This window comes from Urocitellus parryii, chromosome 11, assembly GCF_045843805.1.
Source record: "Urocitellus parryii isolate mUroPar1 chromosome 11, mUroPar1.hap1, whole genome shotgun sequence".
In the NCBI taxonomy this organism is placed as follows: domain Eukaryota; kingdom Metazoa; phylum Chordata; class Mammalia; order Rodentia; family Sciuridae; genus Urocitellus; species Urocitellus parryii.
This window is the reverse complement of record NC_135541.1, coordinates 121,364,007-121,386,309: the sequence shown is the minus strand read 5'-3', so window position 1 is coordinate 121,386,309 and position 22,303 is coordinate 121,364,007. Positions and strand designations below refer to the sequence as shown.

The following is a 22,303-nucleotide window of genomic DNA, read 5'->3' as shown; positions in this document are numbered from 1 at the left end:
ATATATATATATATATATATATATATATATATATATGAAAGAATTTACTGCCGTGCCTGCCTATAGTCCCAGTGAACTGGGAGGCTGAGGCCCTAAGCAATTTAGTGAGACCCTGCCTCAAAATGAAACATAAAAATAAAAAAATTAACTGCCACCCATAGTTATTCATTCAATGTTTATACTGAATACTTTGTTGCATCTCATAATCATTTTGACTTTGGAAAAAAATTATGATAAATGATGTAGAATTTATTGAAAAATTTTTAGGTATAAGTTCAGTGATATTAAGTACTATTCTTATTTTGTTTTTCTGTTTTTTTTTCTTTTTTATTTATTTTTCTTTTTTTTAGTCTTACATGACAGCAGAATGTATTCTGACATATAATACACACATGAAATGTACACACATCATAAACTATTCTTATTTTTAATGAGTCTTCATATCTTATTACTGGAAATATTTCTACATTGGAAATAACATTTCTAGTGTATATGAACTCATAACTGCTAGTGAATTACTAAGTAAAACTTTCTGAACATAGTAGATGAAAGTTGTTACTAATGTTTTCTCACTGCTTTCTTTTTAAAAATTCCTTGATCTTTTGTGGGAGCATTAAATTTTGGTACATGCTTTGAAACCCTACTTAGGCTGATAAGCATGATTAAAATGAGCCAGAGTAGCAGCTCATGCCTGTAATCCCAGTGGCCAGGAAGCCCAAGGCAGGAAGATCTGGAGTTCAAAGCCAGCCGTAGACATTTAGCGAGGCCCTGAGCAATTTAGCAAGATTCTGTCTCAAAATAAAAACTAAAAAGGGTTGAGGGCAGAGGTTGGGGCTGTAGCTCAGCAGCACAGCACTTGCCTCGCAAGTATGAGGCCCTGGGTTCGATCCTCAGCACCACATAAAAAAAAGAAAGAAAAAGATGAATGTCCCTGAGTTCAATTCCTGTGTGTGTGTGTGTGTATAAAAAAACACAGAAATAAATTTAAAAAACAAAATAAGGGGCTGGGATTGTGGCTCAGCGGTAGAGCGCTCACCTAGTGTAGGTGGGACCCAGATTCGATCCTCAGCACCATATAAAAATAAAGGCATTGTGCTGTGTCCATCTACTCTAATATATACATATATATGTGTGTGTATATATATAAACAAACAAACAAAAAACCAAAATAAAATAAGGAAGGAGCAGGTGTAGTGGCACAAACCTGTAATTCCAACAACTTAGGAAGGTGAGACAGAAGGATTCAAGTGGAGACCAGTGTGGCCAACTTAGTGGTATCCTATCTCAAAATAAAATTTAAAAGAGTTGGGGATTTAGATCAGTGGTAGAGCATTGAGTTCAATCCTCATTACTGAAAAACTGTGTTGTCTACAGTTGTAGGTACTGAAATATACTCAATTTGTCTGGAAAAATTCTTTTTTTTTTTTTTTAAATTTTTTAATGTTTATACTTTTTTTAGTTCTCGGCAGACACAACATCTTTATTGGTGTATGGTGCTGAGGATCGAACCCGGGCCGCACGCATGCCAGGCGAGCGCGCTACCGCTGAGCCACATCCCCAACGCCTGGAAAAATTCTTAAAATTTAAAAGTAAAATAGGTTGTTTCTATTCACTGTGTCTGGAAAATCAAACCATAAGTTTTCCAAAATCTGAAAGTAGATGCTGTGAACTAAGATGTGAAGTTTCTGATTTAGCGATATAAATTGCCATTATCATAGGTAGTGATGCCTTTGAGAAACTAGAAAATATTTTTCCCTTCAACATATAGTCTAGGCCAAAAGTTCTACTTCTTACGAGGATAACTCAATAGCACTGGGAAATGTATTAGTGTGATCGATTTAACTAGCTATGAAGATTCCAATTATTCTCTGTGACTAGAAGCGGGTTTTCATTTGAAATAAATGAATATTCCCACTCTTAATCAGGATTTGAATAAGCCTTGGAGGTAGGGGAGGTATGGGAGAGGGAGTGAATATGATCTTTCTTATTTTTTGGGACAAGGAATTTGATCTGTGGTACAAAAAATGAAGGATCTTAAGGTTCTCAAAGATGGGTAAATGGAAGCAAGCTGTACTCATTTCACACTGAAGTTTAGAGAGGAACTAAAAGGGAGCAAAAGGTCCTTTGAGTCAGGTGCACACCTGTAATCTCAGCTATTTGGGGACCTAGGCAGAATATTGCAAATTTGAGGCTAACCTGGACAATTTAACAAGATCCTGTGTCAAAATGAAATTTAAAAAGGTCTGAGGCTAGGCACTGTGATGCACGCCTATAATCCCAGCAACACTAAAGGCTGAGACATGATGAGGATGGCAAGTTTAGGGCTAGCCTTAGCAATTTAGAGCTTAGTAAGATTCTGTCTTGCAATGAAAAATAAGGTCTGGGATGGGCTGGGGTTGTGGCTCAGTGGTGTAACGCTTGCTTAGCACACATGAAGCACAGGGTTTGATCCCCAGCACCGTATTAAAAAACTAAATAAACAAAATAAAGGTATAGTGTCCATCTACAATTAACAAAATATATAAAAATGGCTTTAAAGAAAAAAAAGTTCTGGGGGTGCAACTCCATGATGATGAAGCACCCTTGTTTTAATCCCCAGCACTGAAAAAAAAATGTGATCCGGGAGGACTGGGATTGGCTTCAAACTTGTGATCCAAGTGCCTCAGCCTTCAGAGCAGTTGGGATCAATGGCATGTGCCATTGCGCCCAGTAAGAGTCTTGGTCAAACTGACAGGAATTTAAATTCTGTCTCCATCTTTCAAGTGTTGTGTAATATGGAGTAATTTACTGTCCAAATTCTAAGATACTTCATCTGGAAAATGTAAAACTATTACCTACCTCATAGGACTACTGTCAGGAAAAAAGGCACTAACTAATAAGTCTGCATCAATATTATGGTAATTTCACAGACAATAAAATAATATGTGAAAAAATACAGTAATGTTAGCATCTAAAGAAACATATATTTAAATAACTCTAAGGATATAATACTCCTAAATATTAATCCCTCAAAACACTAAATCTCCAAAAATAAATTAAGACATAAAGTAGGACTACGAGAAAACAAATATATTTGGCATATATTTATGATATTGTCAGTGAGATCATAAATTAACTTGATATTTAATTAAAGCTTCTGACAGTATATAAAATATGTATACATAAAATTCTTACACATATAGTCATTTTTTATACCATAAATTTTTGGAGAATATACTCTAAGGATTTACAAAAAAGGGAATCTATACAAAAGAGTTTCATAGTAGTTACATTTTAAATAGTAAAACATTAGAAATAACTTAAATGACCAACAATAGCATAGCATATGAAAGCTATGGCATTTCAGTGTATGGAAAATAACAGAGTTTTAAAAGTGATGAGCTCAAGGACCACAGTGATATGTAAAAGTATACATTTAAAATTTCTAAGTGAAAAATAATCAGTGCACAAAACACTTTTCTATTCTATAGTGATGTAAGTAAGGTAGAATTTCCCAACTGTTACACCAAAGCAGAAGGTACTGAAGCACATTCCTTTATCTCACTGGACTAGTGATTAGAGACTGGAAAGCAGTTATTTTGGTTAGGAAAACTAACCAGAATAGGAAGTACTGATGTGAAATTCACCTGTTCTTTTCTGTATTATAAACTAGCATATTTCAAAACGAATAAATTCTATCTCAGCTCATTTGTCTCTATTTCAATGTCATGTTAAACTAAATGGTCCCAAACAAAATAATTCGTATCTCCAAATCAGTCAAGCCCACACTTTCCATCTCTGAGGATAGTATTATCATCTCTTTAGCAGTATGACTCAGTTATTATGTACATACCCTTTATAATGGTACATCAGCACATTTTTCCTCCAAAATATATCATGGCTTTCTTCTTTACTCTCAGTGCCACTGACCTACTCTACTCCCTCATTATTGTTACCACATATCAATAGCTAGGAAGGCGCCCAAGACTGTGTTTATTAATACTTTATAAACATTGTCTCATATGATCCTATAAATGTTAACTTATTGTTACCATATATTGATAGCTAGGAAAGTGGGTAAGACCTCGTTTATTAATACTTTATAAACACTGTCACACATAAACCTTGAATGTTATCTTACTGTACTCTTATAAAATCCACCACATGAAGGCATTTTTTTATCAGAGGGTTTAAATAACGTTCCCCATGTCTCAAAATATTAAAGAAGATTTAAATCCAGGCATAAGACTGTAAATCTCATTCTTTTTTTGTTACTATAATCAACCGATCAATTAAGTTTTATAATCTGTGTACAACTTCTTGAGAGGAAATCCAAGAGCCTATTTAACTTTAACCTCCAAAGAAAGTGTCATTTCTCTGCCTTGAAGCCTTTATGGTTTAGAGGAATCAGTTACAGTACCTATTGAGGCAGTCATCCACACAGCCCTTCCTGGTGTCATCATCTGGCTTCTTACAGTTACAGGTGGTAGCCTCATAACCAGAAAGGGGTTTGACATCAACGTAGACATCTTGAGAAGACAGCAAAGAATAGTTTGTGAACATACTAGATAATTTTTCAAGTGCCAGGCTAAGAACACTGATGGTATAGAAGCAGAAAAATAGCTCAAGTTACTCACTTGAACGGATTTTTTTATACAGTGGAACATCTGGCTTTTTGTATAGCTAGAAGAAAAAAAGAAAAATTTTGATATAGCATTTTACTGATCACTTTTTACCCCAAAATAAAAGGTAAGAACCAGATTAAACAGAAGCATAAAATAGTTTACAGAAATGTATTTTCAATTATGTTTCTTCAGTATGTTTTTGGATAGTATTACATGAAAATCCCACTAAAGACCAAAGTTATTCGGAAAAATTAATATTCTATTTGCTGGGCATGGGAAGAATGGTGGAATGAGATAGATATTACTACCCTATGTACAAGTACGATTACACAAACAGTGTGACTGTATCGTGGACAGTCAGAGAGAAATGAGAAGTCGTGCTCCATTTGTATACAATGAATTGAAATGCATTCTGCTGTCATGTATAATTAATTAGAACAAATTAAGAAAGACATAAAAAATAGAAAATTCTATTTGCATCCATCAAAACAAAGGAAAGGGGTTAGGAGTATAGCATAGAGATAAAGTGCATGCACAGCATGTATAATTTCCTGAATTTTATCCTCAGCACCAAAAACAGAAATAAATAAACAAAACCAAAAAAAGTGCATAGGATTGTTTGGATGGTTTGGGTAAGGTATACTAAAATAAAAAGATGGGTACTTTGTTTTTTTACCCATTATTTTGAGTGGAAATTGTAGGAAAATTTTAGTGAAGGCAATTAATTTAAAAATTAAATGGGAAAAAGCAGGCAGTTAAAATGGAGCCCTCACGTTTAAATCAAGAAAGATGGGAGCAGGGAGAAAAGATGACTAGAAGACAGTCAGAAAGCCTGCATGCACTTTGCTATAGAAGACAGAACAAAACAAATAGCAACCTGGAGTAAACTGGACTGTTTATTCATCTATTCTAATAATCTCACCATAATTTTTCTGTCCATATGTTCAAAGAACTATTTTCATTGTTAAAAGTTGAGACAAACATCAAGAAGAAAAGGCAGAGTGGAATGTCAACTGCTTTTGGCTTTCTGAAGTTAACCTTTGGTAGTATTTTGGCAAAATTCAAAAGCGTGTTCACTTAATTTTAAGTGTACTTCTATTTCCAGTGTTTTTCTCAATATGGAGCCTGGAAGTTATAACTTAATACAAAAATCACCAAGGAAAACTTTTCAATTAGATATGCAGTAGAGAAAAACTGGACCTTTCTATTTTTAGTTACCAATATACTTAAAGGACTTCTGGCAGTATAAGAGTGTTAAACATTTCCTTGCTTCCTTTGGAGAAGAATCTCTTTTGTATGAGAAAAACAAATTCCAAATCAATGGGAAGGAGCCAACCAAAATAAAGCCTGAAATTTCCTAGTGCTGCTGGCAATACATCTGTATTCTCCTGAGACCTGCATCAAACAGAATTCTTACAGAACAAAAATCTTTGCTACCAGAATAAAAGCCAAGAATAACAGAAGGTTGCTTAGTGAGGCAGGAACTTACTGCTATTTTGCAGTATGAATATAGGCAAATAGGTCACATTAAATATGAATGCAAATTTACTTTTCTTAGTCTCTAATATTCACAGGGACACTTCTTGATATTTCCTAAGAGAAAAACATAACAAGGGGCAGAGGAAGAGACTTGCATTCCATGCCTTCCACCCCTAACCGCTTAAGAATGAAATCTGTTAAAATAGGCTCTTTGTACCTGATTGTGTTTCCACTGCCATAGGATGTCATAAGGAAGCTGGAAGTCAATTCTCTTTTGTCTTAGATACTTTCCTGAAACAAACAAACAAACAAACAAAAACTATCAATTTCAACACCTATTCTGATATGTACTCATACAAAGGATCAAGCAACCACAATATCAATATGCATTGATGATAGAAATAAGAATTTAAAAAAATTTTATGGACTTTTCTACCATCAATTTTTTATTTTGTTTATTTATTTATTTTTGAGTAGCAGGGACTGAAACCAGGGGCACTTAACTACTGAGCCACATCCCCAGCCCTTTTTATTTTTTATTTAAAGACGGGGTCTTGCTAAGTTGTGTAGGGCCTTGGTAAGTTGCTGAGGCTGGCTTTGAACTCATAATCATCCTGCCTCAGCCTCCTAGCTGCTGGGATCACAGGTGTGAACCACCACTCCTGGCCTCTACCATCAATTTTTAATTTCAGCTTTTTTCAACTATACTCCATGTGACATATACTGAAGATATATTTTAATTTTATAGTAGTTTCTATAAAATAAACGACAGTAAAATTACTACTAAAAATACACAGGTCACTATGAAGTTAATACTAAGAATTATTTGATAATTAAAACTATTAACCATACAGATCTGGCATCTGCTCTCCTTTCCATTATTACATTTAGTGCAAATTTAACTACAAGAAGGGGAAATCTATTTAAATAACTCAAGAGTCCATGTAATCTTATGACCTGTTAACATTTCTTCCAACCTACTGAAATACTGTTATTTTTTTGGGGTACCTGAATTTCAATGTGGGGGTGTTCTACTACTGACTTACATAAATTGCCAAGGCTAGACTCTAAAACCTGTGATCCTCCTGCCTCAGCCTCTCAAGCAGCTGGCATTATAAGCGTGTACTACCACTTATAGGCCAAATTTCCAAGCTCTCTTTCTACCTTAAAAAGTTTTTTCCAGCTCTAGCTTCTTTACTGTGTATGACCTTTGGTCTTCTCTAACCCCCAGAATACTTAACTCTCTTGTTGAAAGACTTAGTGTGCTCTGCTGACTCAAGAGGATTCGATGGTCAAAACTATTTTAATGATACTATTATTATATACCTTTCTCATTGTGCTGAAATTTGCACTGATGGCATAAAAGCAATAATTGGTAAAACTTCTGGCATTGTAGTAAATCAACGCAATGGCACAAAATAATAGGAGTCACTGTATTATTCTCCACACATACATGGGAGGGGAAAAAAAGGTCAGCTTCATTTAAGAATGTTCTTTTATTTATTAATTTTATAAATTTTTATTTGTTCTCATTAGTTCTACATGAAAGTAGATTATATTTTGACATATTATACACATGTGAAGTTATATAAGAATGTTCTTGACAAAGAAAAAACTACACTAAATCATGACCCACAATATTTTCAACATTCTGCATAGCACAATGGAAGTATGCATAAGGTATCCCTATTGCATACTGAAGTAGGATGGCTGTTTCAGGGAAGAAGCATTTATAAAAATATTTGAAACAAATTGCTTTTTCCTATTATTTATTTATTTTTTGGTACTGAAGATTGAATCCAGGGGTGCTTTCCCACTGAGCTATAACTATAGTCCTTATTTTGAGACATGGTCTCACTGTGTTGCTGAGGCTGACCTGAATCTCGGGAGATTACAGGTTTGTACCATTATATCTAGAAAACTAGTTGTTTTCAAGTGACACTATTTTTATTTGTAAGAACAAACTATGGTCACTAAAATATGTGCACTGAAATTAAGCAAAGTGATCTTGTTACTTCAAGAAGCACAACTAACAGGGGCTGGGAATGTGGCTCAGTGGTACAGCACTTGCCTAGAACATGTGAGGCACTGGGTTTGATCCTCAACACCGCATAAAAATAAATAAATGAGGGGCTGGGGCTGTGGCTCAGCAGTAGGGTGTTCACCTAGCATGTGTGAGGCCCTGGGTTTGAACCCCAAGAACACATAAAAATAAATTAATAAAAATATTGTCCAATTATAACTAAAAAATAAATATTAAAAAATAAAATACATAAATAAAATTTATTGTGTCCAATTACAACTAAAAAAATTAAAAAAAATAAAAAAAAATAAATGAATAATAAGCGGGGTACAGTGGCCCACACCTGTAATTCCTCAGGATGCTGAGGAGGAGGATCATGAGTTCAAAGCCAGCCTCAGCAAAAGCAAGGCACTAAGCAAGCAAGACGCCATCTCTAAATAAGATACAAAAGAGGGCTTGGATGTAGCTCATAGGCTAAGTGCCCCTGAGTTCAAATTTCGGTACCCCCCCCACCAAAAGGTGGGGGGGGGTACCGAAATTATGTCCATCTATAACTAAAATAAATGAATAAATAGAAGCAAAACTGACAGCTGGGTGGTGGAAGCAAATCCTTATAATCCCAGATACTTGGAAGGCTGAGGTAGAAGGATCACAAGTTCAAGTTCAGCTCCTGCAATTCAGCAAGATGTATCTCAAAAAACCATCCCAAACCAAATAAAAACAAAAACAAAACCAACAAACAACCCCCCAAACCCCAAACAACCAAAAAAGGAAAACTGACAACATTTGTTGCCAAAGATAAAATTTGATGAAACAAGAATATATATTATATAGTGAAAGAAATATATAATTCAATGATTCCCCTCCCCTTTTTCTTTGTGTGCCAGTAGGGATTGAATCCAGGGGTGCTGTACCACTGAGTTACACCTGTCCTGAAGTTTGAGACACGGTCTTTTAATTTAGTCCACACTGGCCTGGAAATTGTGAGCCTCCTGTCTCAGCTCCCTCAGTAGGTGAGATGACAGGTCATAGTTATTTTTTTTCTCATTGAAAAACATGAAATATGATAAATTTATGGAATGGTAAAACTTCCACCCGAACTACAAGAGACCAATGGATTTTAATGTAACTGACTACAAATAGCTCAGTGATTTCAGATTCTACATTGAAACTGACCTTAAAGAAATCATCACATTTATACTTTTGGTATGGTATAAAAAAATCCAATTATCTGAACTTGGTGTTGAAATAGTCCTCTTGTTTTCCAATATGTGTGTGAGATCAGATTTCTTCATAAATTTACACTCAAAAACTTAGCTGTCTCCTATTAAGCCAGGCATTAGAAACATTTGCAAAAAATGTAAAATTAACTTATCTTCTTTTTTTTTTTATACTGAGGATGTAGCCCAGGGGCACTTTACTTCTGAGCCACATCCCAGTCCTTTTTCATATTTTATTTAAAGACAGGGTTCTCAATGAGTTGCTTAGGGTCTTGATAAGTTGCGGAGGCCGATTTTAAACTCATGATCCTCCTGCCTCAGCCTCTAAAGCTGCTGGTATTATAGATAGGTGTGTGCTACTACATCTGGATGAAATAAAATTGTTTCTTTTGTGGTGCTGGGAATTGAACACAGGGCTTTGTGTATGCAAGGCAAGCACTCTACCAAGGAGGTATATCCCCAGCCCAAAATAAAATTTTGGCACATACAAATAATGTAACATTATGTAGTTAACTAAAATGAAAGGGGGTATATTATGTATTCATGTGAAAATATAACATGTCTCCAAGTTTTTGAACATTATAGCACAAGTTCATTTCTGTAAATACTAAAAACATTAAATAGCTAGATATGGTTGGACTGATTGGGAAGGGGAATGAAGGACATTTATGGGGTGATGGTAGTATTACTGAGAAGGGTTTGGAGCCAGGCGTGATGGTGCACACCTGTAATCCCACCTGGCTGAGGAATGAGGATTCCAAATTTGAGGTCAGCCCCAGCAATTTGGCAAGGTCCCAAGCAACTTAAAGTGAGACTGACTCTGTCTCAAACTGAAAAATTAAAAAGGGATGTAATACACACATACGTACATATATACATACAAAAGGGAAGGGTGTGGTTTAAACAGGTGGGTGCATTTATAAAAGCAGAAAACGCACATTGAGATTTGTGTATTTTGTTTATGGCAAATTCACCTCAAAACATGAACCTATAAAGCAATACTGAGATTCGGTTCTGGAATGTTAAACACGTAGGGTCTGTGTGCAGGACTATATGTATATCACCCCGCCCCACTCTTCAACTCTATGCTGGGAATGAAACCAAGGCCTCACACATGCTAGGCAGGTGTTCTACCACTAAGCCTCAGCCCTAGGGAATATATTGTCTGTAATTTACTTTATTTATGTATTTTCATGGGCACAGACAGGTTTATCTAAAGTAGATACAAATTCAAAGGAGAATGGGGCAGTCTCAAGACAGAGAGAATTTTGGGCTAAAGCAAGGAATACACATTCCAGGGAGAATTCAGGCTATTTTCAGAGACTCAGCATGCAATTTAGAGTACATCTAAAAGTAAGATAAACTAACATATGTACAGAGATGATATACAGATACACATAGAACAAACCAAATAACATAAAATATTGGTGATAGAATTTAGGTGATAGGATATAATGTATTCACTGTAAAAAATTCTTCATTTTTCTGAACAATGTAAACTTTCATAGGAAGTGGTTGAAAAAAAAAAAACAGCTATATGTGCATAGGAAAAAGTCTGAAAGGGTATATGTGAAACTTTATCTTTGGGAAGGAGGCGTCTCCTTTTTTTTTTTTTTTCCCCCTGGTACCAAGAATTGAACCCAAGGACACTTAACCACTGAGCAATACCCCTAGCCCTTTTTTTCTTAAATTATTTTTTTAGTTGTTGATGGACTTTTATTGTCTTTATTTTTATGTGGTGCCGAGAATTGAACCCAGTGCCTCATGCATGCTAGGTGAGCACACTACCACTGAGCCACAACCCCAGCCCAGCCCTTTTTATTTCTTATTTTGAGACAGATTTACTAAGTTGCTGAGGCTAGTTTTGAACATGTGATCATCCTGCCTTAGCCTCCTGAGTTGCTGGGATCATGGCATGTGACATTGCATCTGGCAAAATTCATCTTTTATTTTACTTTTTAGTTTTATCTTTTTTTGTACCAGGAATTGAACCCAGGGGTGCTTAACCATTGACCCACATCCCCAGCCATTATTCTGTTTTTATTTTTGAGACAGGATCTTGCTATGTTACTTAAGGCCTCACTAAGTAGTTTAGGCTTACTTTGAACTTTTGATCCTCCTGTTTCAGCCTCTTTAAGTTGCTGGGATTACAGGCTTGCGCCACCGCATCCAGCAAGCTTCCATCTTTTCTTTTTTTAAAATAAACTTTTTAGTTGTAGAGAGACACAATATCTTTATTTATTTTTATGTGGTGCTGAGGATTGAATCCAGTGTCTCACATGTGCAAGGCAAATGCTCTACCACTGAGCTACGACCCCAGCCCAAGCTTCATTTTTTGACTCACGTTCTGAGTTTTAAACCAAATGAACATGTACTCATCAACTCTTAATAACAGTTAAAGTAAATGTAATTTTTTAAAATGAATGCTAAACCAAGGGAGGGTGAGGCAGTTGGACTACAAATTGGAGGCTAGCCTCAATAATTCAGTGAGGCCTTAAGCATCTTAATATGACTCTGCCTCAAAATAAAATAAAACCAAAAAGGTTCTGGGGCAGTGACTCAATGGTAAAATTCCTCTGGGTTCAATTCCCAGTTCCAAAAATAAAAACAACAACAACAAAAAAAACCTGCCAGGCATGGTGGTACATACCTGCAATCTGCAATCCCAGCTCCTCAGAAGGCTAAGGCAGCAGGAGGATCTCAAATTGGAGGCCATGTGGGTAACTTAATGAGAGTCTGTTTCACACTAAATAATAAAAAGAACTGGAAACACAGCTCAGTGGTTGAAGACCCCTGGGTTCAATCCCCAGTGTTTAAAAAAGAAAAAAATCATTTTCCAACCATTTGCTTTTAGTATGTAGGAATACAACTGATTTTCTAAAAAATGGACTTAATATTTTAGGTTCACAACAAAATTGAGTATAAGATACACAGATTTCTCATATGCCCTCTGCCCCTACATACATAGCCTTCCTCATTATAAACATCCCTCATCAGAATCATACCTTTGTTACAAACAATAGCTGAAATCAAACAGTACAGAGACTTTTCAGCTTGGCTTCTTTCACTTAGTAACAAGACTGTTGCATCAAATATTAGGAGAAAATCAGTTTTGTTAGAATACAATCATTTTAAAATACTGAATGTTTCCCATGTTCTTACTACTCGTGTTACAACAAACAGTATTTTTTCTGCAGCTCTCTTTGGATTCTCTATACAAGTAATCATGTCATTTGTGAATGGAAATAGTTTCACTTCTTCCGTCCGCATAATTACAACTTGAACTCACCTTTTTTACTTAATACACTGGTTAGATCATCCAGACAATGCTTAGTACATGTAGTAAGAGCAGACATCTTTACCTTCTTTTCAATCTTAGGAGGAAGCATCAATATTTCACCATGAAGTATGTTTAGTATAGATGCCTTTTAGAAGATTAAGAAAATTGTGTTCCACCATTTGACCTAGCTATCCCACTCCTTGGACTATAGCCAAAGGACTTAAAATCAGCATACTATAATAATGCAGCCACATCAATGTTCATAGCAGCTCAATTCACAACACCTAAACTGTGGAAGCAACCTAGAGGCCCTTCAACAGATTATGGATAAAGAAACTAAATTATACCATTTGCAGGTAAATGGATGAAGTTGGAGAATATCATGCTTAGTGAAGTAAGCCAATCCCCCCAAAACAAATGCTGAATATTCTCTCTGATAAGTGGATGCTGATCCATAATGGGGAGCAGGGAGGCATGGGAAAAATGGAAAAACTTTGGGCAAAGGGTAGGGAGGGTGCATGGGGGTAGGAAAGATAGTGGAATGTACCCTAGGTGCATGCAGGACTACACATATGGTGTGATGCTACATCATGTAGAAGCATAGAAATGTAAAGTTGTGCTGCAATTGTGTACAATGAATCAAGGTGCATTCTGCTGTCATATATACCTAATTACAATAAATTATTTAAAATAAAAATAAATAAATAAATTGTGGGGGCTGGGTGTGGCTCAGCAGTAGAGCGCTCATCTAGCATATGCAAGGCCCTGGGTTCGATCCTCAGAACCACATAAAAATAAATAATAAAGGTATTTCGTCCAACTACTTCTTAAAAAAATAAAACTGTGTACTAATTTTCTCTTTTTTTTGTATTGTGTCTTTGTTTTTTTAAAGTTTTTTAAAAATATTTTTTAATTGTCCGTGGACATTTATGGTGCTGAGAATCAAACCCAGTGCCTCATACATGCTAGGCAAGTGCTCTGCTACTGAGCCACAACCCCAGTCCTAAATGTCATTATGATAGATTTTATTCTGTACATGTTTTTGTGCCCTGATGTCTTTATCTGGATTCATGTCAGCTGTGTAGAAGCCTCATAAAACAAGCTAAGAAGTAAGTTCCTCCCTATTTTCTGAAAGTTAAGACTGGTGTTATGTCTTTGTAAAACATACAACAGATTTCACCATGGAAACTATGTAGATATGGAATTTTAAAAATGTGAACAATTTTGGTAAGGAATTCACTTTAAGATACAGGCTGATGTTCTACTTCATCATATCAATTTTCTGTATTTTAAAGGAATTTGCCTACTTTATCTAAATTGTATTGTACATTGGCATAAAATGATCCCTAACAATACCTTTTTAACCTCTTAATAGCTGTAGGACCTCCTGTGATATTATCTCATTTATTTCACAACTTACTGACCATTTGTGTTATCATTTTCTTTTCAATGAAGCCAGGGGTTATTAGCTTTCTTGATCTTTTCAAACTTGTTTCTTTACTGAGGAAAATTTTATTTTATTTTATTAAACACTAGGGCTTGAACCCAGAGGTGCTTTACCACTGTGCCATATCCCCAGCTCTTTATTTTTTTATTTTCAGACAGGGTCTCACTAAGTTGTGCAGGCTGGCCTTGACCTTGGAATGCTCCTGCCTCAGCCTCCTGAGATGCTGGGATTACAGGCATGTGTGGCTCATTCGTTGAGTGCCTCTGAGTTCAATCCCTAGTATCTATCTCCTCTGCAAAAAGAGACAGTCCAGGCTCATGCTTTACTTCCATAGCCTCCAGAAGCTTGTTTTTATTGATTGATTGATTGATTGAGGTATTGGGGGTTGAATCCAGGGGAGCATTATCACTGAGTTACATCCCTAGCCCTTGTATTTTTTAAAAATTTGAGAAGTGGGGGCTGGGGATGTGGCTCCAGTGGTAACGTGCTCACCTGGTATGCGTGGGGCACTGGGTTCGATCCTCACCACCACATAAAAATTAAAAAATGAAGATGTTGTGTCCACCGAAAACTGAAAAATAGATATTACATTTTTTTTCTCTCTCTTAAAAAAAATAAAATTTTGAGAAGGGGTCTTACATTAGGTTACAAAGGCTGGCCTCAAACTTGTGATACTTGTGCCTTAGCATCCTGAGTAGCTCAGATCACAGGCATGCACCACAATGCCTAACCTTTGTTTTAAGAGTTGATGGTATTTAGAAGTCAAGGTTTGACTTCTATATTTTAAAGGAATTTGCTAGGTGTGCTCATTGCTATTGGTGTATCATAGCTGCCAAGTACTCTCAGTGAACAAAACAGTTAAGTGGTTTATAAAAATCCTTTCCTTGGTTTTTGAAGCTTTACATGGTAAGGAATGGCACTTCTAGAATTCAGACTTTAAATACAAAGCTCAGTTTCAGCTCCGCCTTACTCGGACCTAAAGTGTTTATTGTCCAGTCCCAATTCCCAACCTAAAAAGCCTATGTAAGTTCTGATACTAATCACTAATGTAAGTCAATTAGTTATACGTTTTCACAGAGCTTTGGTTTTGTTTCCCATTTGTAATAAGAAGGTGGAATAAGAAGGTGATATCCTGTTATCAAGCTTAATTAAGCACTTCAGGTACCCAAAAAAACATTTTAAAGAAGGATTGATATATTTCTACACTGATACTCTTCCCTATTGATTTGGAAGGATTTTGCTCCTTTCTAATTGTGCCCTCAAAAGTTTATCATCATGTCCTAATCCTTTCATGTTTTCTGATACCATAAAGAACATTTTCATTTTTGAAAACAGGATATATCTTTAATTGATAGTCAGTTACAATGTTTACAATAATGGCAGAATTTTATTTTTCTTTTTGTGGAACTAGGGATTGAACCAAAGGTTTTGTGTATGCTATGCAAGTGCTCTGAAGAACTGAGCAGCCCTTTTTGCATTTTTTTTTCTTTCGTGTGATGCTGGAGATTGAACTCAGGGCCTTACACACTAGGCAAGCGGTTTACCACTTAGGTATATTCCCAACCATCCATCAGTCCTTTCACATTTTGAGTCAGGGTTTTTCAAGTTGTCCAGGATAGCCTCAAACTTGTTATCCTCCAGTCTCAGCTTCCAGAATAGAATTAAAGCATGTGCCACTGTGCCTGGCAATTAAAATGTTTGTGGTGCTGGAAATCAAACTCAGGGCCTTGCACATGTTGGGAAAGCACCCTACAACTGAGCTACATCTCCAGCCTCCTCTCATTCTTAACAGTAAAGCAAATGATAATGCACCTTACAACTGATGGCATCATATATACGTGTGTGTGTGTGTGTGTGTGTGTGTGTGTGTGTATATATATATATATATATATATTTTTAGTGCTGGGGATTAAAACCACAGGCCCTTAATCGCTGAGCTTCATCCCCAGCCCTTTTAAATTTTGAGACAAGATTTTTTCACTGGGTTACTGAGGGCCTTACTGTTGCTGAGGTTGGCCTTGAACTTCAATCCTCCTGCCTCAACCTCCCAAGTTACTGGGATTATAGGTGTGCACCAACACAACCGTTGGCTGGCATCTTAAGTACTATACAAAGTTTTGATTTTGTTTGCAGAATTTAACTAAATTGTAGGTTCATAAAATTCCTTATGGAAAATTACTGAAGCAAGCCGGGTGTGCTTGCTGTAATCCCAGTGACTAGGGAGGCTCAGGCAGGAAAACCACGATTTTAAAGTCAGCCTCAGCAACTCAGTGAGACCTAGTCTCTAAACAGGGCTGGGGATGTCGCTCAGCGGTTGAATGCCCCTGAATTCAATCCCTAGTACAAAAAAACAAAACAAAACAAAAAACCCCAAAACCAAAATCACTGACGCCAGCTGGCATAGTGGCACATGCCTGTAATCCCATCGATTCAGGAGACCAAGGTAAGAGGATCACAGGTTGGTAGGAGGCCAGCGTCAGCCACTTAGCAGACCTTCCTCAAACAAAAAAAAAAAAAAAAAAAAAAAAATTAACAAATGGGGTTGGGGATGTTGCTTGGTGTTACTGTACCCCTGGGTTCAATCCCCAGTACCACGACAGACAGACAGACAAACAGACAAACAGACAGATAAATGTATGTGGACGCTAAAAGTATTTTGAATTTAGAATTTTTTTCAGAGTTTATAAAAATAATTCAGCGCATATACAATTGGATATGCGCATATACAACTTGTCCACAGAGGATTGGAGCAGGATACCATAATCAAATATGGCAATAGGTCTAGAGCAAAACACTTGAATATTCATATTATACTAAATAAAGAAAACAAAAGCACTTTTTATTTCTGAATTCCCAGAATGGATAAAAGGTCAGGTCATTTTTGCCATCGTGTCAGTTAAGAAAACAACTTTTAATTTTTTAATAGGTCTGTATTTTTATATTTGCAGGATGGTTAATGAGGGATGGTGAATCTACATTTCAGTTTTTAAGAAATGAGATCAGGTGGCTTTTCTTACTTATTTGGTTATAGAAAATCAAGAGGCAGTAGTAGGCACTGTGCTTAAGTACAAAAGTTCATGTCATCTTCACAATTCAGGCTGGAAATATTTTTAATGTATACATCAAAATAGTGAGTTCTAGAGTTGGTAACTTGTTCAACATCATCCAGTTAGCATGTGAGGCACTGGGTTCAATTCTCAGTACGGCATATAAATACATAAAGTAAAGGTACTTCGACAACTAAAAATATATTTTAAAAAATATTCAAACTACTTTTTCTTTCATAAAGAATTTGAAGTCTTTGGATCTTATTGGCAATTAATAGAAGTGGTATTTGAATCAACACTTCATTGATTCCAGGGGCCAAATGCCCATTTCTTTGAATTTTTTTGCTCCCATATTCCTCCCCTAAAATTTGAAAAACCATTTCTCTTATGTATTTGTACATATAATATAGTTTAAAGAAGTACAGATTTAACTTCTGGATATATCATTTTAATGAATATCAAAGATGTAATACTAAAAAAGAAAACAACAAAAAAAACCTTAACATTTAGAAATTTAAATAATTTTTATTCTTGAAGATTAATTTCATTTATTCCACAGAATTTTACCCTAATGTTAATATTTTTAGGCTTGAAATTCTTGTATTGAATAATCTATTCTCCCACTCCATAAAAAAAGCATTTAACATTTAAAATTACCTGTGACCAACCACAAGAAGCAAAGCATTAAAATTTTTCTTTTCTTTCTTTCCTTATTTTGGGGGGAGGGTGGAGCAGGGTACCAAGGATTGAATCCAGAAGGGCTTAACTAAATCCAAAAGGGCTCAACTGAGCCACATCCCTAACCCTTTTTGATTGTTTATTTTGAGACAGGACCTCACTAAGTTCTGAGGCTGGGTTTTGAATTTGCAATCCTCCTGCCTCAGCTTCATGGAGTTGCTGGGATTACAGATGTGTACCACTGTGCCAGCTATTAAATTTTTCTTTTTATATTGAGATATGACTTCAATTTTGATGAATATGTTCATGATAAAAACAACACAAATACACATTCTTAAGATAACAGCTTTATTGAGACATTCAAGTGTTTCTTTCCTTCTTTGTTATTTTTTCCACTCACTCTTATAAACTACATTATTCAATGGATTTTCGAATACACAGTTGTTATGTATAACTATCACCACTGGAATGGTTAATTTTATATACAACCTGTCTAGATCATGGTACCTGGTGTATTTGTTCAAATATTATTTTATTTCTATGAATGTATTTTTTAGATGCTATTAACATTGAAATCATAGATTTTTGAGTAAAGCAGATGATACTACATAATGTGTTGAATTTTTCCAATCACTTGAAGATTTTAGTAGAAAAAAGGGTGACTTCCAGAAGAGGGCATTCTGCTGGCAGGCTGACATAGGGCTTAAGATGCAACATCATCTTCTGTGTCAGTCTACTCTACAGATTTTGGGTTTTCAGCCACCACAATCACATGAGCCAACTCCTTAATATAAGTCTCTGTTCTCTCTCTACATTATATTCTTTTTACTTGCAGAAACCTGATTAACACAACCATCAATATAATTTCAAAACGTCTTCATCATCCCCAAGACACTCTGCATCCATTAGGCTGTCATGTTTTGTTCTCCCCTCTCTCAGTCACTTACTATTATTATTCTACTTTTCATTTTTATGTATTTTCTGTTCCGGTCGTTTCATATACATGCTATCATAAGAATTTAAAGTTTTTATGACTGTCTTCTTTAAAACAGTATCATTTTTAATTTTTGGGGGGTATTAGAGACTGAGTTCAGGACTCCTTAAAGCAAGTGCTCTATCACTGAGATTACACCAAGTCGTCTCACACAACATGTTTTGAAGGTTCATCCATTTTGTGGTATATTTCAGTGCTTCACTCCTTGTTAATGTCAATTAATATTTCATTGTGTGGATGTACAACAGTTGGTTTATTCATTCATTCATCCACCACTGGACACATGGGGTTCTTCCACCTTTTGTCCTATTGAGAATACTGCTGCAAAACTATTTGTGTTTAAGTTTTATGTGGCTATATGTAATTTTCTTGGTTATATACCTAGTAGTAGAATTATTGAGTCATATTGAAATTCTCTGTTTAACTTTTTCTTTTCTTTTCAAGCAGGTCTTGCTATGTTGCATAGGCTTGTCGTGAACCTGACTACAGGCATGTGCCACCAAGCTGAGCTTATGTTTAACTTTTTGAAGACCTGCCAAAATGTTTACCAAACAACTTTATGTTCTTACCAGTAATGTATGAGGGTTCTAATTTCTACATAACCTTGTCAATTCTATTTCTTGCCCATCTTTTAATTAAAACCATTATAATGGATGTGAAGTAGTATCTCATTATGGTTTGATTTGTATTTCCATAATAACTGAATATTTTTTCATTTGCTCATTGGCAATTTGTATTGGTTTCTGAGAAATGTCAAATTTACCCATTTAAAAATTGTTTTTAAGAAATATTGAGGGGCTGGGATTGTGGCTCAGTGGTAGAGCGCTCGCCTAGCACGGGCAGGACCCTGGTTCGATTCTCAGCACCACATAAAAATAAAGGCATTGTGTTGTGTACATCTACAAAAAAGATATTCTCTCTCTCTCTTAAAAAAAAAAAGAAAGAAAAGAAATACTGAGATAATTGGACACAGTGGTACATGCCTTAATATCAGAGACTTGGGAGGCTAAGGCAGGAGGATCAAATATTGAAAGCCAGCCTCAGCAACTTAGCAGGGCCCTAAGCAACTTAATGAGACCCTGTATGAAAATAAAAAGTAAAAATGGCTAGGAATATGGCTCAGTAGTTACATGGCCCTGGGTTCAAAACCCAATATAAAAAATAAAAAGGGAAAAAACTGAGTTATTTATATATATGGATATATAATTTATAAATCCCTTACTTGAAACACTAGTTCTCTTTATTATGATTTTGCTTTCCCAGGTTTTAGTTATCTGCAGTCAAGCCCAGAACAAAAATATATTAAGTGGAAAATTCCAGAAATAAACATTTCACAGATTTTAAACTGGGCACCATTCTGAGTAACATGATGAATACTCAAGCTGTCCAGGCACTGATGAAGCACTCTGAGTTATTTTTTGTATATGGTATGAAGTAGGGGGTCCAACATCATTCTTTTGTATGTATGTATACACTAGTTAATAAAAAACAATTTGCTGAAAAGATAATTCTTTCCTCAATGAATCGCTTTAGTACTCAGGTCAAAAACTAACTGATCATAAATTTAAGGGTACAACACACATTTTGATAAGCATATATCTTAAAATGTAGAATTCTGAAATGCATTTTTTCATGGGGAAAAAGAAACAGTAAATTTTCCTTCTGTTTGTGGTGCTAGGGAAAGAAACTATGGCCTTGTGCATGCTAGGTAAATGCTCTACCATTGAGCAATCTATTCTTAGCCCATATAAATACTTAAAAAAATAAATACTACTTTACATTTATTGAATGTGAGTCCTTTAACTATTTAACTCACATTAACATATGGTAAACATAGAGATAAAGTAGGTCTTTCTGGCTCCTTAAATCATGCTCTTTGTTTACATGATACTCTAAGTGTGCTCTCAAAGCAACTGACCTTATTGTCGACATTGTCCTCACATAAAATTTTCTTTGAGGGCTGAGGTTGTGGCTTGGCAGTAGAGCGTTCACCTAGTATGTGTGAGGCACTGGGTTCGATCCTCAGCACCACATATAAATGAATGAAATAAAGGTATTATGTCCTCTTACAACTAAAAAATAAGTTCAATTTTTTTTTTCTTTGAGCAACAAAATAGGACTGTCCAGAAAAAACTCCTATCCTGCAACAGCCTGATTTTGAGCACTGTTTGATCACAGTTAAAAAGAAACACTCCCCCACACGGGATAGATTGTTCTATTATTTATTTACTATGCAGACCACCAAATACAATTAGTCATAGGAATAGATTAAAGTGAGAAACTGGGATACAACACTATTTTTTTTCTTTTTTCTTTTTTTGGTACCCGGGATTAAATACAGGGTCACTCAACTACTGAGCCATACCCCCAGCCCTTTTTGTATTTTAGAGACAGGGTCTCACTGATTTGCTTAGTGACTCATTAAATTGTTGAGTTTGGCTTTGAACTCTCGATCCTCCTGCCTCAGCCTCCAGAGATGCTGGGAAAACAAGTGTGCACCACTGTACCTGGCTGGGATACAACACTATTTATTCCACAGATAAGATAGAAATAATCGCCTATCTATTATTTTCCTATCTCTCCTGGAATTAACTGAACCCTTCATCTCCTAAGATAGTTAGAATATCATTCCAAGATCTAGACTAGCAAATTTTCCACCCAGGACAAAACTAGTAAAACCAAAATGATCATATTTTTCTTTAAATGGGATTTTAAAACAGTTCTTTTTTCCCCCTGAGCTGATTATACTTAGCAGGTTCCAGGAAAGAGCTAAATCTGCTTAGAGTTTGCTTCTACAGCTATTATCTTACAAGTAAAAAAAAGAAAAAGCTCTTTCAAAGAATTTTGACACTAAACCCAGAGAATATGGAATTTATTCTCATCTCTGTCAAGGAAGCACATACTACGGAGCTGAGAATTAAACCTGCAACTTTATTTGCAGTTAAAGTTGTCTGCAAGTCACCCAATGTAGAATAATTAAACTAATTTTTATTGTGAGACTTGTTTATATCTGCTGATTTAATACAATGCTGGTGTGGGACTCTTTGGAGAGAAAAAGAAGATGAGTTAATTATAACACAGAGAAGAGCCCCATGGTCAATAAGGTCAAGAGAGTATTAGTTGAAGAGAACACTACATGGCATAAAATCAACATCTACTATGCAAGTAAGTTGCTTCTGGCTCCAATTTTGTATTTAATAAACCCCTTTAAAAGCAATTTTCTTTGCCAAAAAGGAAAAAAAAACGAGGAAAAAACTTTCATCTATATTCAATAAAATATCCTAATTTTTCTTCCTTTTCTTTTATTAGTACAATAAATATTTGGTAAAATTCTATTATGTACCAGGCATTGGGAAATCAAAGTAGAAATAAGAAAGACAATGATCCTGAACTCCTGGAGTTTATAATCATATGAAAATAACAAGAGTGTCAACAAATATTATAGACTACAGAAATAAATTAATTGAGTGCTCTGATCTAGAATAAAGGGAGGGACATTCTATTGGGGAGACAATCAAAAAAAATCACTTT

At 35.5% G+C, this 22,303-nt stretch overlaps 1 protein-coding gene across 3 annotated transcripts in view; it reads right to left on the bottom strand.

Annotated features, from left to right (window-relative positions):
- The window catches only part of Ash1l (ASH1 like histone lysine methyltransferase), a 175,692-nt gene that overhangs the window by 31,860 nt on the left and 121,529 nt on the right, over nucleotides 1–22,303 (bottom strand). For all 3 annotated transcript variants that reach the window (XM_077791088.1, XM_026404956.2, XM_077791090.1), the window contains 3 exons: nucleotides 6,301–6,374; nucleotides 4,617–4,662; nucleotides 4,400–4,508 (listed from right to left, as the gene is read on the bottom strand). In XM_077791088.1, coding sequence (XP_077647214.1) covers nucleotides 4,400–4,508; nucleotides 4,617–4,662; nucleotides 6,301–6,374 — 229 coding nt within the window. The remainder of the gene's footprint in view (nucleotides 1–4,399; nucleotides 4,509–4,616; nucleotides 4,663–6,300; nucleotides 6,375–22,303) is intronic.